Below are 16,684 nucleotides of genomic sequence, written 5' to 3'. Positions count from 1 at the left end.
TTATTAATTCCATATATACATTTCGTAATTACATACATTATACAGTAATTATTTTACTAATTCCACATATACATAATAAATAGTATACAACAATTTCATTATACATAATCATAAAATTTTGATCCATAAAAACAGTTTATACAATAATTTCATTATATATACTCAATATAAACTATAAAATTATTGTGTTTATAAATGTCATATTAAAAAAAAATAAACGGGTAAATTTTAAAATATATATTATCACTTATACAAATAAATATTCATTTATCAAAAAACTAACACCTGCGCGGATGCGCGGGTCAAGCTCTAGTTTTAACTATTAAATCTCAATAATATTAATTTATATAGGTTGTATTATATTTATATCTACTGAGAATTTATAAGTTACCTTTTAAATAATTAAAAATCCCTATTGATATATATATTTGTATTGATAAATCTTCGTGTCCAACAAAAATATTTTTTAAAAATGTATAGATAATTAATAGATTAGGTTTATACAAAGAAAACCCGGTCTTGGACCAAGCCAAGGAAGCATTGGCTTCCAGTCGGCTAACGTTTACAAAGTGGACTAGCCAAAAACGTAACATGCTGTCTGATCCGAGTTTGGAATATTTTCTGACTAATGTCAGGGAATGAACCGATCATTTATTACGTCCCACCATATAAACCACTTGGACCGAAACTCAATCTAATACTGGCCATGTAATGATAATTTAGTTATAAGGAAAAATCAAACCAATACTGATGTGGATACATACCAAGTCCCACAAGATTACCACTGTGTTGAAAGATACTATTACAAATATTTTTAGTTTTTACGGAAAAAATATCATACAAAATATCATTATATTCCGTCTAGTATCCATTTATGTCTCTTTAGAAGTTTGACTACAAATGTTTATGGCTCATTTTGGCATTTGACTTCAAATATATGTTTGAACTTTGAGAAATTAGTTCGATGCTTTTTGTTTTGACTAAGAAATTAATTTGATGTTATCATCAATATTCAGCATTCAGCATAAATGACCATTTCTTTTGGAAACAAATCATTACATATACTTTGCTATTGGCGCACTACACTATATATATACCACCTAGATGTTCCAATGGTATACCAATAATTGTCTCAACCAATTATCAAAGAAAAAAAACTAGAAAATATGAAGAATATATTTTCACTTGTGGTTGTAATCATCTTCTTTGTCATGCTTTCATCTGGTAATTTTTTTAATTATTAGTTATTATTATTAATAAATAATTAGGCGGTGTATATTTGAGACTTTCTAACTTTTCCGGTAACCTGCTCCAATGCACTTAAGATAACTAAATAGTCCAAAAGGTTTTTTAAAATACTATTTTGTTTTTATTTCATACATTGATTTACTTTAAACTGAGATGGAGAGAGTATTGTTTTGATCACATGCTTGATAAACTGAGTTACATTTAGCCAAATTCTTCTACCAATTTAGTACACTATCACTAATTTGGCTGCATCCTTTTGCTCTTTTATGCTATTTGGTCTATAATTTTTATGTTTTTTTTTAATATTGAATGTATCGTTTCCACATTATTATCTCAAAAATAACTTTTTGTTACAGTGCATTCTGCTCTTTAAATACGTTTTATTTTCTTGTAATTGTCATAGATGCAAATGTTTCTATCAGTGATTTATTTTCCATGTACTAAAGAACACTTTTTACAGTTGTTAATAAGGTGAAGGCAAACTCATGCCAAGACCCTCTAGGTAGTTGTCTACAATGTGATGAGAGATGCAAGGCTAAACATGGGCCAACGGGCCAAGCAAGTTGCGACAACAGAAACCAACTTTGCACGTGCTATTACACGTGCGGACCGCCATCACCAACTCCTCCACATCAAAAACAATGCTACGGTGGGACTGGCTTGTGCAGCAGTGCATGTAATCAAAACTGTGCACAAAAGTATCTTGGTGGATCTGGATTTTGTGAGAGCATTGGCAACACTAGACTGTGCAAATGCCAGTATCCTTGCTAATAAAATTTTTTTTATAAATGAAACAAATCAATAAAACGGAATCAGTTTACTTTCGTATTTTTATTTGGATGGTGGTAATTAGATAGGCTTTTCGGACATTAAAATGTTAAATATTACTCTATATATTCTGCATCACCTGGTTCTAACTATAAAATGGTCTCTACTTCTTGCTCTTCGTAAAGTATGGACTCAACCATTTACCAAAAAAAATATTTTACATTACTGTGTTCAAACATAATCTTTTTGGTACATGTTTTGCTGACCTTAGTTTATATAATACTTAAAACTGTAAAACATATGAAGCATTAAGCATTCGATTGAAAGCGAAACTAAATTCTATTATATATATTATCCGGATACGTTATATATTGTTTTGGAGAATTTTGGTTTAGATCATGTATGTAAATTTGAACCACGAAATTTGTAGTTTTATTTAAGGAGGTTATGGGGAGATAAATTTGTATAGATTTTGTGAATTTTAACAATTGTAAATTTATAAAAGTTATGTAGATTGTGAAAATTTATATACATTGACTTATGAAATTTGATCAAAATTTTTTTAGATTGGCTAATATTCTTTTGATTTTTTTCATTTTTTTTGTCAAAACTTCTTTTTTTTTAAAAAAATTATAAAATGTTTTTTGAAACTGTTTTAATATTTTAATTTTTTCTAATATTTATAAATATAATTATATATTCAAAATTGATAAAACAATATAAAAAGAATTATATATCCAAAAATGTAAGAGTATATAAAATGTAATGGATTATAGTTTTGGACATATAACTTGGATTTAAAGTGCAATATATATTTGGTAAGTATAATTATTTTGTTTTCTAGTTTTTTTTATCACATAGATTTTGAAAATCACATAGATACATATGATATTTTGAAAATTGAGTCTAATGAATAAAAATGAATAGAATTCACCTCCCAATAACATTAGATTTAATTAAAATTAGAAAATCAATAATAACTAAACTTTTTGAATAATAAATAATTTGAATAAATTTTGAAAATTCTTATACCTACAACAATGGATTCTATTAAGATTTTTGAAATCCAAGAACCAATAATAATGAAATCTCAAAATTTTCAAAGTTTAATGAATATAGAGCATTTCTGGTTGCTTCATAATATATAGATTTTAGAGGAGATATCCATGTGTACGTACAACATTATTATTATTTTTTGTAACATAAAAATCTACGTACAACATTATTGGGTGGTCACGTTTTTGTATTTTGAAATAAAGGGTTATGCTTTGATTTATTTAGTTCATTCGCGATGTCTCAAGATATCTTGTCGTAATTTACGATGATTACAACGATTCGTTTGCACGAGAAACTAAACAATATGTACTAAAAAAAATTGTTTGAAAAAGATGTAATTAAAAAACTTAGCTACGTTGATCAATTCAATTCATAAAATCAACACCATCCACAAACCAATATAATGGAAATTGTTATTATTTTATCATCGTCCCACATAAAAAATAGTCGGTTTACAATTTTGTCAGCCAGCTTTAACAAGGATACTTGCACTGGCAAACACTAGTATTACCGAGGGTGAAACACATCCCACTTCCACCTGTAAACTTAAGTGCACAGTTAATATCGCAACATTTTTGGGGACACCTTACACTACATAAACCGGCCCCACCATTGCAAGTATTGAGTGGAGTCAGCGAGGGTGGTTCACATTGGTAGTGGCACATGCACATAGGCATCCCAGTATGGGTTTCACATTCCCCTTGGCCTGATGGCCCGTGTTTGGACTTGCATCTCTGCTCGCAGTAGTCGCAAGTGTATAGTCCATCGACGCACATATCTGCTCTAGTCTGATTCACAACTGTAACATTGTATACATTGTATATACATTATTAAACTTACCATAAAATAAATGTGAGAAAAATGTGATCACAAAATTATATTAAAGAACTTTTGAAACTGTATGAAAAATGCGGCTAAAAATAAAATAAACATAAAAATAGAGAGATATAATAATACCTGAGGCAGAAATGATAAGTAGGCTAACAAGTAATATAAGTTGAGTTATTCTCTCCATATTTTTACGTTTACTAGTTTTCTTCTAAGCTTATCTTTCTCTGAGGTATTTGTTTGTATATTGTCAGGACATTTGTTATCTAAACCTATACTAAAAAGTGAATATGAAGCCTTGTGAAACTATCCACGTCATCAATTAAAATCAGCCAATTAGGTGTCTGAAATTTGCCACGTCAGCAGCCCGTAAATTTATCTGGGCTTAAAGTTTAGCCGGCCCGGTTCTGATTGGTTTCGTCGAGCCCGTTTAGCCCAAATGTGGTAGATACGGCTTCCATGTTATCATCTCTTCCAGAACTCAACGTGGCCGTCTCGGCTTTTCAGAGTCTCATCTCTTCGCCTCCCCTTTCGTTATCTCTTCACATTCCCTATGGTTCAATGTATTTGTTTTAATTCTACCATAATTGTTAATCCCATTGAATCCAGATTCCATGTCGTCTTCTCCCTTTCATTCATCTCAAATCTATAAATATAAGCAGGTTGAGAGTATGATGGATGCTCAGCACGATTGTCAGTTTACCATTTTATTAAGCTAGAAAATTTTTCAAAAATGTCTTCCTCCGATGCTGTTTTTTTGCACTCTGCGTTTGAGGCTCTCCGCCTCTGAAGATCCGGCCAGTTCATTGTTGCCAAATTAATCTGTTTTTGGGACTTGAAAAACATCAAAAAACATGGTTAATTCATGGAAATCACTCTACTTCTCTTGATGATAAGGTATTATAACTACAAACGTTCTTTTTTCTCAAATCTTCTATTTTTCCCATAGCCGATGATCTAAATATTCAATCTTTGATTGCAGAATTCGGTGATACATGGATTCATCCTGCTGGTCGCGCCTCTTACTACCGTCCGTCTTTGCGAGGAGGTTCAGTCGTGAAGTTAATTGGAGAGAGGAAGGAGCTGTCATTCCAGTCAAAAATCAGGGACACATATGTGGTATGATTCATTATTTCTTTGCACGATTGGATTTGTGCATCGCCATTGCGGTTGAGATTGCAGTTATTTTTGATAAAATAGGAAGTTGTTGGGTGCTCTCGGTGGTTGGAGCGGTGGATGGTATAAACAAGATCAAGACCCGAGAATTGATATATTTGTGGGAACAAGAGTTCATAGACTACTACAGAGAAGACGGCAATGGTGGCTGTGATGGAGGTACATCAGCCAACACTTTTTAAGTTCATTTATCTTAAGTTAACGAGATGAATCACTTTGTACATTTTTCAAAGTTTGGATTGTAGACTAAGATGTGAGGAGTCATAGTTTCAGTTTGCTTTTTTAGTTAACGAGATGAATCACTTTGTCTTTGAAACCATTGTCATGAAATTGTATAAATCAGACGGTCTTGACATTCTACAAATCTGTATATCCATTCGACACTGTCACCAAAAATATTCATTTTCTTTAAGAACATTGTCATGAATTTTTGTGTTTGTGCTTCCTCAGGGTTTGTGTACAGGTCCATGTGAGGATGGCTTTGGAAACCATGATGTGCTAGCCGTGTGGCATGGAACAACAGACGGAGGTGAAGACTACTGGATTATTATTTGTAACTCATGGGGGTCATATTGGGGAGAAAGCGGATACATCAGGTCCTAACGTAACTATCATAAATCAACCGGGAAATGCGAAGTCGCAGCACGGTCTATACCCAATCAAGCCAAGCTCTCCATTTGGTTTGGTGTCTACAGGTGTGTTTAAATTTGAGGTTTTATTTGCTATTCAGATAATTGGTTGGGCATGGTTTTGAGATACACTTTATAGGCAATAAGCCCTGGGTGCCTCTTTTAATTAATCATGCTCGGTTTTGGGGTATTATTGAAGGCATCCATATTATTTAATTGTTCATAATTAATTCTGTTTATTTGATTCGCCATGGGAATCTAATATTGAAGTTGGTTCTCCACGAGCAAGGAATGAAGCTAAGTTGAGATACAAAAAGAAGAAACTCAAGCACATGTGAGTTTTTTTTTCTTTTCTTATTAAAAAGCGTTAAAACATAGTTTTTACAAAAAAAAATGATTCAAGATTTAATTGTTTGAGTTGTAGTATTGGGAAAAAGGTTCGATATGCATCTCGCAGAGCGAGAGCTTACCCGAGAAAAATAGTGAGAGGAAGATTCGTGAAAGCTGGTGACAATTATGACTATGACCCATCATCACTAACCATGAAATCAATGAGTTTTCTCTTCCCCTAAAACAATGTATGTCTTCTTCTCATGATGATGATATATGATTACTCTTATACGTGGTGAACCAGTTTCTTCTCGGAAAAGTAAGCCAAACTCTTTATCTTTTTGCCTACAGTTTTATTTTGAATCGAAGAAATCAACATGTTGCGGCATGGAAACGTTGGAGACCTGCACAAAGAATGCTTAGATGTAGTGAAAGTGACGAATTGGGTGGAAGGCCAAAATGGGTGAAAATATAGCAATTTTGCTTCTTTTTTTTTAAAACAGAGCTCTTTCTTATGTTATTTACTTTTTTAATATTTCTAATCATTATGTAATAGGGAAAATCCTAACTACTTTTATTTGTAAACTTAGAAAAGAATAACTCTAAAATAATTTATGTTATATACATATATATTTTTTTTTTTTACAAAACTCTAAAAACTCAGACTTGATTCTTCATATTTTATTAGTTAATTGTGTTACATATAATAGAAATATTTATTTCAAACTAAAAATATTAAAAAAATCAAATTTAAAAATTAGTTATATATAATTTAATATACAAAAATTCACATACAAATAAAAATGATAAATGTAACAATTTAAATAAAAAAATATTATTTGTAAACTTAGAAAAGAATATATCAAGAATATTCTTTTTTAGGAAAGAAAATAGAAAAATACATTGGAGACAAATCCATATCTATTATGAAAGTCTTCTATTTTAGAGAAAAAAATAGAGGAATACATTAGAGATGGTCTAAGGCATGGCCGACGTAAATGATCGACGTTGAGATTTCAGCTTTTCTGATTTTTAATATTCTAATGTTTCAATATAATTTGAATATTTCCTTTATTTTATAATATAATGGTTTAAAAGTATTTTTTTCACTATATAAATTATTTTTATATTTTAATGTAACTTTATATTTATTGGATATTGTGTGGCCAATAAAATTATGTAAATTACTGTTTAATTGATTAAATTTATATATTAAATGACAGTTTTTTAAAGTAATAACTTTTAAATATAAAAAATTTTAATTTAAACTAATTACATTTTGAAACAGATAGAGTAATCTATAAACTAACTCTATATAGATATGACGGCAAAATTGTAAAGTGGTCCCACCTTGAATTTCTTTCATTTTGTGCATTCTTAATTGGAAGGATATAATCAACATCTAATATTATGTTACTCTCAGTATATTAGAAATTGTCGAACTGTAAACCAATTTAAGATGATGTAAGGAAGACATAAAGATGTATTTCCAGTTATCACAAATATATAATCAATTGACAACAACTTAATTATGTCCAGCGTAGAACAACAGAGAAGAGTTTTCATACCTTCTAATATTATAATATCTCACCACATTAGTGGCTAAATCAGTTTTCTCTAGCACAAATACTCACTCGATTCTTGGAGTTTAAAGCTTTTCTATCTGATGATATTAGTATTTTGATCCCAAAAAAAATGGTCGAACTGCACATTGTAATTGGAGAAAAAAAACAAACAAAAATCAACCTAAGACTTTTAAGGTATATGAAACAAAAATTGGAAATAACAATTCTTTGCAATTAAAGAATAAGGCAATAAAATTGTAAAAATACAAAATAAAACAAAAAATATACACAGAAAGAAAGATTTAGTAAAATAAAATATAATATAATTTTCATAATTGATAGTGCTTAGTTACACTAAAAAGTCTAAATTTACAACATACACAATTTATTTACATCTTTAAACCTATTATCTAATTAAAATAATTCTAAAAAAGTGTCACCATGAAGGATTAGAAAATATATGATAAAATACAATACATAACATTAAAAATACATTATCACTAATCACTAAAAAATCATGTTAGTAGAAATAAAAATGAAATGACAACACATTTATTAAAACCATAGAACGGCACGCAACAAAGTGTTATTAAATATATAAACTACAAATTAAATATGCTCAACGTAAACACACATAAAAATGAGACATCATATCTGGATATATTTAAATAAATAGTTTTAAACATATTATATTCTTGAAATTTTAAAATTACTTAAAAATAAACTAAATTATTAAAAAAACTTAATATACAAATAAAACTAAAGTGATATTTTGTAACATCAAAAATAATAAATGAATAAAAAATATATTATGTTAATAAAATAGATTTTAGATTTTAAAGACTTCTAATTCATTTAATATTACAAAATTCAAACAAATTTTATTACAATTAATATTTTAGCATTGGATATATTAAAATAATATTATAGATTGATATTCAATTGTAAGTTTTCAATTATTACACGTTAAAAAATACTATTAAGTACGTTTTTTTTTTGAAAAGGGAGTTTTATATTTTAAGTAGGTTATTGGAGTACTTTTTCTTTTCGTGAATTTATTCGAGATGAGTTTCCGATCATTTAAACTAAGATAATTTATGTTGGGGAATTGCCACTAATACCACTTTTCTAATACCACTTTTCAACTTTACACTAACCAATTTTACCATTAAAATTTTAATAGGCAAAATACCATTATACCCCTAACTAATTAAACCTAAAACTATTCTTTTCTTCCCCAAGATTTCTTCAAATCTCAGATCCAAAATGAACGATACCAGTAATCAAATCCGACGAATCAGACGATGTTGACGAGTTCTCCGGCGCTGAGGAGTTCTCCGGCAAAATTTCTGACTAGTTGTACAGCGAGATCCGACGATGCTGATGAGCTCAAACGAACAAGACGAGTTCTCGGCGAGATTTACGAACACTGAAGAGTTTCCGACGAGATCTGACGACGAGTTTTCCGGCGAGATCTAACGATAACGAGTTCTCCGAAAAGCTGACAGACTCTACAAGCTTAGACGAACGAGACGATCTCTTTCCCTACGTCTAAGAAACGCTAACAAAGGTAAGAGGATAATCGATGGTGATTTTCGTCTCTTTCTGTAATTGTAGGTTGGTTTATCAAAATCGATCTGTTTCTCGAAAGGAAGACAAAAAATTTCTCATGAAGTTTTCAAATCTCAAATTTATAAGACCTTATAAATTGAGTCCTTTAGAATCTTACTGTTGATTTGTTAGCAATCAAAAGACATAGAGCTTAACATATATTTAATTTCTAACCTCAGAGTAATATTATTCTATGATTACTTCTTCTCTTGGTTGATCTGGTAATGTTGCAGGGAATTACAAAGGTGTGCTGTGAGCTTTTGGATTTATAGGATGCTGTGGAGAATATGTATGGTGATATGCATATCAAGTACCTCACTTTCTTGAGGTAATACAATGCTACTATTTGTAGTTTGACTAGCAAAGTTTAGTATGTGCAATATATGAGGTAGAAGGTTGGTATTTTGGTAATGTAACGTTATGTTTGGTACTGTATGAGATTCATTTTTTATGTCTTGTTTTGTGTATAATATCTAAAGAAACAGTGTAGATGGAGATGAGTTTGTTGAGTTACGAAAGCATATTATTTTTGAATCTTGCTTTTGGAAGTGAGCTAGTGCTGATTCGTAGAAATAATATGTGATTGGCTTGCGTTCAGATTTTGAAGATCGACGAGGTTGGTGAGCTGTTTGAAGAAGCAAGAGGGACTCTGAACAAGAACGTGGTTTGTGCGATCAAAGAATTACATATTTATAACGCTTTATAAAAGTTGCAGAGTTGGCTTGTTAATACATTCTTCTCTCTCATCTTCTTCAGACATCTCTTAATTAGGATGCTGTCGCGTCCAAGGGCTCAGACAGTACTTGTAGATGGAGCTCTTAGGGAGGGCGAACTGCTGATTCCACTTCCTTCACTTGAGATCTTGGTGCTTCTCACATTCTGTTCTCCATCCACAGGAGTTAAGGTAAGTAGTAGTATTTATAAAACTAAACCATGAAATGAGCTTGTTTGATTATGATCACAAGCATGGTCGCTGTACAGTCTACAGAGAGGGTTGAAGCAGTATATCCCTTGCTGAAGGACGTGGCTCTTTCACCAGATATGTCTTTTTGTGTTGATTATCTTTTTGAGGGACTTTAGAAAAATTAACCTGTAAGCCATTATAAATCAGTTTATAAACGTTTATAAATCATTTTTGAGTTCTTTATACTTATTCTGCCTAGCATTCCTCACAAGACTTCTCAAGTTCACACATTTATATGTTTTTATAGACATATCCGATCAACTCTTGTTTAAAAACTTCTTTATAAAGACTTATAAATCGTCAAGTTGTACTTTTAACAATATCTTGAAATCCAGATTTATAAAGAATTATAATTCTGTAAAAATGCAGTGTTCACTAACCGAAAATATTAATCTTAACCATAATTATTCAAATAACAAGTCCAACTAAGCCTTATTTGCTTTTTGGATAACAGAAGGAAGCAAATCCTAAAATTACTTGAAATCTTATTTAAAATTTTTTTATAAAGACTTATAAATCGTCGAGTAGTACTTTTGATAATTTCCTGAAATCCAGATTTATATTTTATAAACGTCTAAAAAATTGGAACAAATTTAAGTTTTAGTAAATAACTGCATGATTAGTGTTGTAGAGAGAAACTCAAACACATTCTAAGACTGAATTGAACAACATTAAAGAGTTGACGAAGTCGGTTGTTTAGAACATATTCATATAAATTGTTTTTATAAATATTTTATAAACTCTTATAAATTATTTACATACCTTTATAAATCCTAGAAAATTATTTTATTAACTCTTATAACTTGTTTAATAAGCTTTTTCAAATGGTTATAGACTCTTATAATTGATTTAAGATCTCTAATTGATTTCAAAACCTGTATATACCTCTATAAACCTTATAAATTATATACATACCCCTTATAAATGATTTATAAACTTTTATAATTTTTGTAATAAACATTTATAAATAGTTTATATACTTTATAAATTGTTTTATAAGCCTTTATAGATGGTTTATAGACTCTTACAAATAATTTGTAAACCTTTATAAAAGGTTTATAATATTTATAAATTGTTTTTAATAAAATTTTATAAATGATTTATAAACTCTTATTAATTATTTATATATCCTTATAAAGATTATTTTACAAGTCTTTATAAATTGTTATAGCCTTTTATAAATAATTTCAGAGACTTTCTAAGTGATTCAAAAACCAATAAACCTTATAAATTGTATGCATATCCCTTATAAATTGTTTATAAACTTTCATAACATTTTTATAAACAATTATAAATGGTTTATAGATTTTATTAATAGTTTTATAAACCTTTATAAAAAGATTATAAACTTTACAAATTGTTTTATAAACTTTTATAAATGATTTATAAACTCTTATTTGCTCTTTATCATTCCTTTGCTCTTCATTTTTATCTTCTTTCATGTGTTATTGCCTTATATCATACGTTACAAAATGTAAATTCACAAATCCTTGTTCCCATTAGCTTTTCTTCATTTTATATCCTTGTTGAACTGTTAAGATCCATGTTATCAAGATCAGGAGGTGTTGGGTTCATGAAATGTTTGTATTCCTCAGGGAATCCAAACACTGTATTAACCACAAGATGTAACAAAGAATAAACAACGTTTTATAAGTCTCTACTTATAATTTTATAAACTCCTATAAAACTACATTTATAATCTTTTATAAACACTTCACATTATTGACAAAGACACCGATTGGATAATCACTTTTAAATTGTCTACTGGTTCTGTTCCAGCTTCATAAATCCTCAGAGGCAATCTCAAAGATGTGCAATTCATTGCTATCTAACTGTAAGACAAAATAAAAAGATGATGTTAACTTTTAATCACGGTCTAAAAATACCTTATCCAATCATAATGTTCATGTATTTCGATAACAGCCTTACAAAGAATATATAATAATAAAATACGAGAGTTTTCAAATTCACACATTTATATGTTTTTTATAGACATATATGATCAACTCCTGTTTACAACCTTTATTTATAAAACCTTGTATTGCATTGAGTTGTACTATCGACAATATCCTAATCCCCAGATTTATAAGAGGTTATAATTCTTTAAAATGCAATGTTCACTATCCGAAAATATTTTTCCTAACTAGAACTATTCAAATGATAAGTCTAAATCAACCTTATTTGTTTTTGGATAACAGAGGAACGAAAATCCTAAAATTACTTGAACCCAGATTTATAAAGGTTTATAATTTTTCGAAAATTCAATGTTTACTATTGAAACTCTTTCCCTTAAATCGACATGTTCTAAACCTACCTTCGTTGAATTTCTTCAAACAAAAAAAATACACAAAGTAGCTGCTTCCAACTCATCTGGTTCCCTTGACCATCTCAATCCACAATACTCGCCTGCTGCAACTAACGTCTTCTTCGACGTAGCAAGAACTTTCTCCAAATCCAACTGTGACAATGTCCTAGGTACCTGACAAACAAAATGATAGCAACTCACAACATCAACACTTGCAAATTTGGTGAATGCAACAGCATTGGACATTTTCATATGAAACTTAGAGGACATGGTCTCCATTTTCTCTCTTCCTCTAGGATTTCTCTGATAGGGAAGTAAGCTGCTTTCTTGCAGAGCTCAAAGATGTCTGATCCGGTGTAGCCTCCGCATAGACAAGCTAAGTGATCGTAGTCAATATCAGGCTCCACCCTCTCTCCCTTCAGCGTCACTTTCAATATCTCAGCTCTCTCCTTACGTTCAGACATTCCAATCTCAAAGGCTTGAGGAAGACTCCTCATTATTGGTTCATCAAACTCTGATGGTCTGTTTGTTGCAGCAAGTACCATCACCCTCGCATTCGCTACAAAGCAACCATTATACTCATTTAAAAACTACTGTATCCAAGTAGAGCATGCTCTAGACTGCACTAGAGTGATCTGAAAGGTGAAGGATTCAACTTACGATCAGTAGAAAACCCATCCCATAAAGCCATAAACTTAGTCTTCATGTTTGCCATGGCTTCTTGATTTGTGACTTTTGTACCTATGACTTTTGTTTCATGCATCTTTTTTCTTTACTTATAAATCATTGAGTTGTATTTATCAACAATCTCATGAAACCCAGATTTATAAGGGGTTATAATTCTTTAATATTCAGTTTTCACTATCGTAAATTATCTCTTCTTTAATATGCAGTTTTCACTATCGGAAAATCTCTTTCTTAGCCGAAACCATTCAGATCAATCTTAATATGACTCCAAAACCAGATTTAAGTTTTCAAATACTCAATGTTTTCACTCTCAACGTTTCACTATCAAATCAGTTTCTCTTAGATCGACCTCTTTAAATGAGATATCTAAGAAAACCTTGTTTGATTTTTCGATAAGAGAAATCACAAAATCGAATCAAACAAAAAATACAGAAATTAGAGAACAAACAAATACAGAAATTAGAGACATACAAGTTGTGAATCACGTATAGGAGTCAACATCTTGGAGATTTTGAATCGATTTCGTCGCCGGAAGTCTACGGTGAGAGAGATCGACGGTGAGAGAGACACACCGGAACTAGACGGTGAGAGAGAGAGACGCCAGAAGGAGAGAGAGACGACGGTGACTCGACGGTGAGAGAGAGACGACGGGGACTCGGAGAGAGGGAGAGAAACTGATGGTGGAGAAGAAGATAAGGTAAGGATATTATTGTCTTTTGCTCACTAATGAAAGTGGTATTTTTGAAAATGTCCTTAGCCTTATGGTAAAGTTGAAAAGTGGTATCCAACAAAGTGTAAAAGTAAAATTTCCCCATTTATGTTCTATACATAATTATATATTTTTTACATAAATCTCGAACTTGATTCTTCATATTTATTAGTTAATTGTGTTACATATAATAGAAATACTTAATTCAAACTAAAAATAAAAAATCAAATTTAGAAATTAGTTATATATAATTTAATATACAAAAATTCACATACAAATAAAAATGATAAATGTAACAAATTTAAAAATATATTATCTGCGCGTAACGCGGAGAAAGGATCTAGTCTATTTAAAGGCAATATGTAGACTCCAACCTAAAGATTTTTTTTTTCAAGTAAGGACATTTTTTTCCGTCCGTTATATAATAAAGTTATTATGATGGTCTTTTGTTGGGTCAATACTATGATGATCTTGACAAATACACTGATTTATTGCTAAAACGGTATGGTAATAAATGTATTTCCGTATAAATATTATTCTCTGTCGTCAAAAAAAGATTTTTTTAAAAAAATATTATTAACGTCGTCAGCAAAATACTAAACCCTAAATCATAATCCCTAAACTCTAAATTTGAAACTCTAAACCCTTGGGTAAACCATAAACCCTTGGATAAATAATAAATTCTAAATCAAAAGCAACAAAATCCTAAACCCTTGAGTGTTTTAGTGTTTAGTGTTTTTGATTTAGAGTTTTTGATTTATTCAAGGATTTACGGTTTACCTAAGGGTTTAAGGTTTCGGATTTAGGGTTTAGGGATTAGGATTTAGGGTTTGGTTTTTCCCGACGACGTTAAAAATATTTTTTTTTGTAATTACTACTATTTTTATTTTTTTATCTTTTTATTTTAAAAACATAATATAATTTGACAATATTTTGTTTCCTTTTATAAAAGATATCAAATTTAAAATAACATAATCTTATTGGTTGGTGAACCTAGAGGTTTACCCTAGGGGGTGAATCCAAGAATAAGTCCTAAAAAAATACACTGTAAAATCAATTACAACATTTTTTCACCTTTAGGCACATGTTCTTTATCTTCAAACATCAGTTCTAAATAATAAATAAATAAACAACCAATCCACAATGGTAACCAGCTCTAGCAAGGGTACTTAGTACTAACATTGACAAAATGAGAACTAATATCAATGATATTACATATTCCACGCGTACCTTTATGCCTTCTTGCACAATTCATGTCACATTGTCAGGCATTATCCAATGCATAAACTAATTCCATTGCAATTATTTTTCCCATGCGAAAAGGCGGCAGGGGATAGCGGTTGGTAATAACCAGATCCAGCCCTTGAGCCAAGTCAAGTCAAAGAAGCATGAGTTTCCGGCCAACATACTTATATATAAATTTCTGCCACATTATTCTAAAATATTGTCTTAGTCTAGTGGTGTAACATTAAGTATATAGACTTGTCATAGAGAACCCCGGTTCAAGACTTCTCTAGCTAGTCTCCTAAACTCTCTAGGACCGACTCTGTTTTCCTGAACATGTATCATCTGATTTTTCACTGTCAAAAGCAGAATGTTGGTGCCTCAGTTCGTTTGTCATTCCCTTGGCTGCTTTGGCAAATTTAGAAAGCGAGAAATAAGTTATGCTTTGAACAAGTACGTCCCATAGCAAGTGATATTTTGACTAATGCTAAGGAGGAAGCTGTCGTTTGGCTGAACCTGCATGGTTGTCTCTCTGATAGTCCCATCGTTTCTACCACTTCTCCAGTGGCAGTGCCTGCTTGGTAAAAACCTCCAGCCCTCTCCCTGAAGTGTAACATTGGTGCTACGTGGTCTGCAACATCACCGGTCAGTGGGGCAGGTTGGATCATTAGAGATTCTGTAGGTAAAGTGCTATCTCATAGCAGAAGAGCTTTTAGTGGAGTGGTCTAGAGTACACAGGCAGACCTTCTGGCACTATCTTGGGCTTCTGCTCCGGTAATTGACCTTAAACTAAAGAATATAATGTTTGAATTCTCTTCCATTAAAGCTGCAGATACGCCCGCTGGAGCATCCCTCTTCTTATCACCTATGTCATGAAGTAGTCAATAACGTTTACTCACTGGCTAAGAGCGGTTTGTTTCTAGTTTCTGAAAACTGTAACGTTGCAGCCTCTGCAATAGCGGACAGTGTTACAAAAGACCAACGTCTGCAATCATATGTTGCTTTTGGTGGGCCTCATTGGCTGTCTGCTGTTCTGTTGCAGGAGGCAACTTAAAGCTACTATGTTGCTGATTAATATTAGCAGGATAAGGCTCTATGTTTCTATTCTCTCCCAACGGTTTGGGTTTTCTTTTGGGGCCTTCTGGTTTCCACTTTGTTTTTGGTTTTATTTACAACTAGATTTGGACCCGTACGTTGCAACGGGCTTTATTTGATATTTTAATTTAATAAAAAATATTAAAAAATCATTTTATTATTGTTTTAAAATTATTTTGCATATATTATGTGAAATTTATTTTATAATTAAGAACTCTTTTTTACACATAAGTTTCAGTTAATATTTGTTAGAGCTAGAAAAAACATTCAAACGTAAAAATTTAAACCGGATCCAACCCGAAATAATAATTATAATGAAATAAAAAGGAATTTGGAAGTTAAATAAGGCCAAGAAGAAATACCAACATTATACACTTTCTTATGTACTAATTTAATGTTTTATTAAACTTATCTGATGTTAAATAATTTTCTGGATTCATTATTTATTAAAGATATATTTTCATAATAATATTTTAATTAAAATAAATT

At 30.8% G+C, this 16,684-nt stretch overlaps 2 protein-coding genes and 2 long non-coding RNA genes across 4 annotated transcripts; 3 read left to right on the top strand and 1 right to left on the bottom strand.

Annotated features, from left to right (window-relative positions):
- The first annotated feature begins 209 nt into the window (after positions 1-209).
- LOC106444717 (defensin-like protein 183) lies at positions 210-4,163 on the top strand. The gene is made up of 2 exons (XM_013886165.3): positions 210-1,224; positions 1,709-4,163. Exons 1-2 carry the CDS (start codon positions 1,167-1,169, stop codon positions 2,017-2,019), a joined length of 369 nt encoding a protein of 122 aa, XP_013741619.1. The 5' UTR covers positions 210-1,166; the 3' UTR covers positions 2,020-4,163.
- A 130-nt stretch (positions 4,164-4,293) lies between these two features.
- On the top strand, positions 4,294-6,655 carry LOC106398999. The gene is made up of 7 exons (XR_001279942.3): positions 4,294-4,797; positions 4,883-5,019; positions 5,101-5,235; positions 5,527-5,771; positions 5,976-6,039; positions 6,130-6,283; positions 6,387-6,655. It is a non-coding gene; the product is annotated as an uncharacterized LOC106398999 (long non-coding RNA).
- A 2,115-nt stretch (positions 6,656-8,770) lies between these two features.
- On the top strand, positions 8,771-11,513 carry LOC125591111. The gene is made up of 4 exons (XR_007327097.1): positions 8,771-9,170; positions 9,445-9,539; positions 9,810-9,875; positions 9,968-11,513. It is a non-coding gene; the product is annotated as an uncharacterized LOC125591111 (long non-coding RNA).
- Positions 11,514-11,746: 233 nt separating this feature from the next.
- LOC111207900 (outer mitochondrial transmembrane helix translocase-like) lies at positions 11,747-13,788 on the bottom strand. The gene is made up of 2 exons (XM_022706442.2): positions 13,141-13,788; positions 11,747-13,039 (listed from the first exon to the last, which is right to left on the bottom strand). Exons 1-2 carry the CDS (start codon positions 13,241-13,243, stop codon positions 12,729-12,731), a joined length of 414 nt encoding a protein of 137 aa, XP_022562163.2. The 5' UTR covers positions 13,244-13,788; the 3' UTR covers positions 11,747-12,728.
- Between the last annotated feature and the right edge of the window lie 2,896 nt (positions 13,789-16,684).

This window comes from Brassica napus, chromosome A3, assembly GCF_020379485.1.
Source record: "Brassica napus cultivar Da-Ae chromosome A3, Da-Ae, whole genome shotgun sequence".
Taxonomy (NCBI): Eukaryota; Viridiplantae; Streptophyta; class Magnoliopsida; order Brassicales; family Brassicaceae; genus Brassica; species Brassica napus.
The sequence above is the reverse complement of the archived record's forward strand: the minus strand, read 5'-3'. Positions and strand labels throughout refer to the sequence as shown.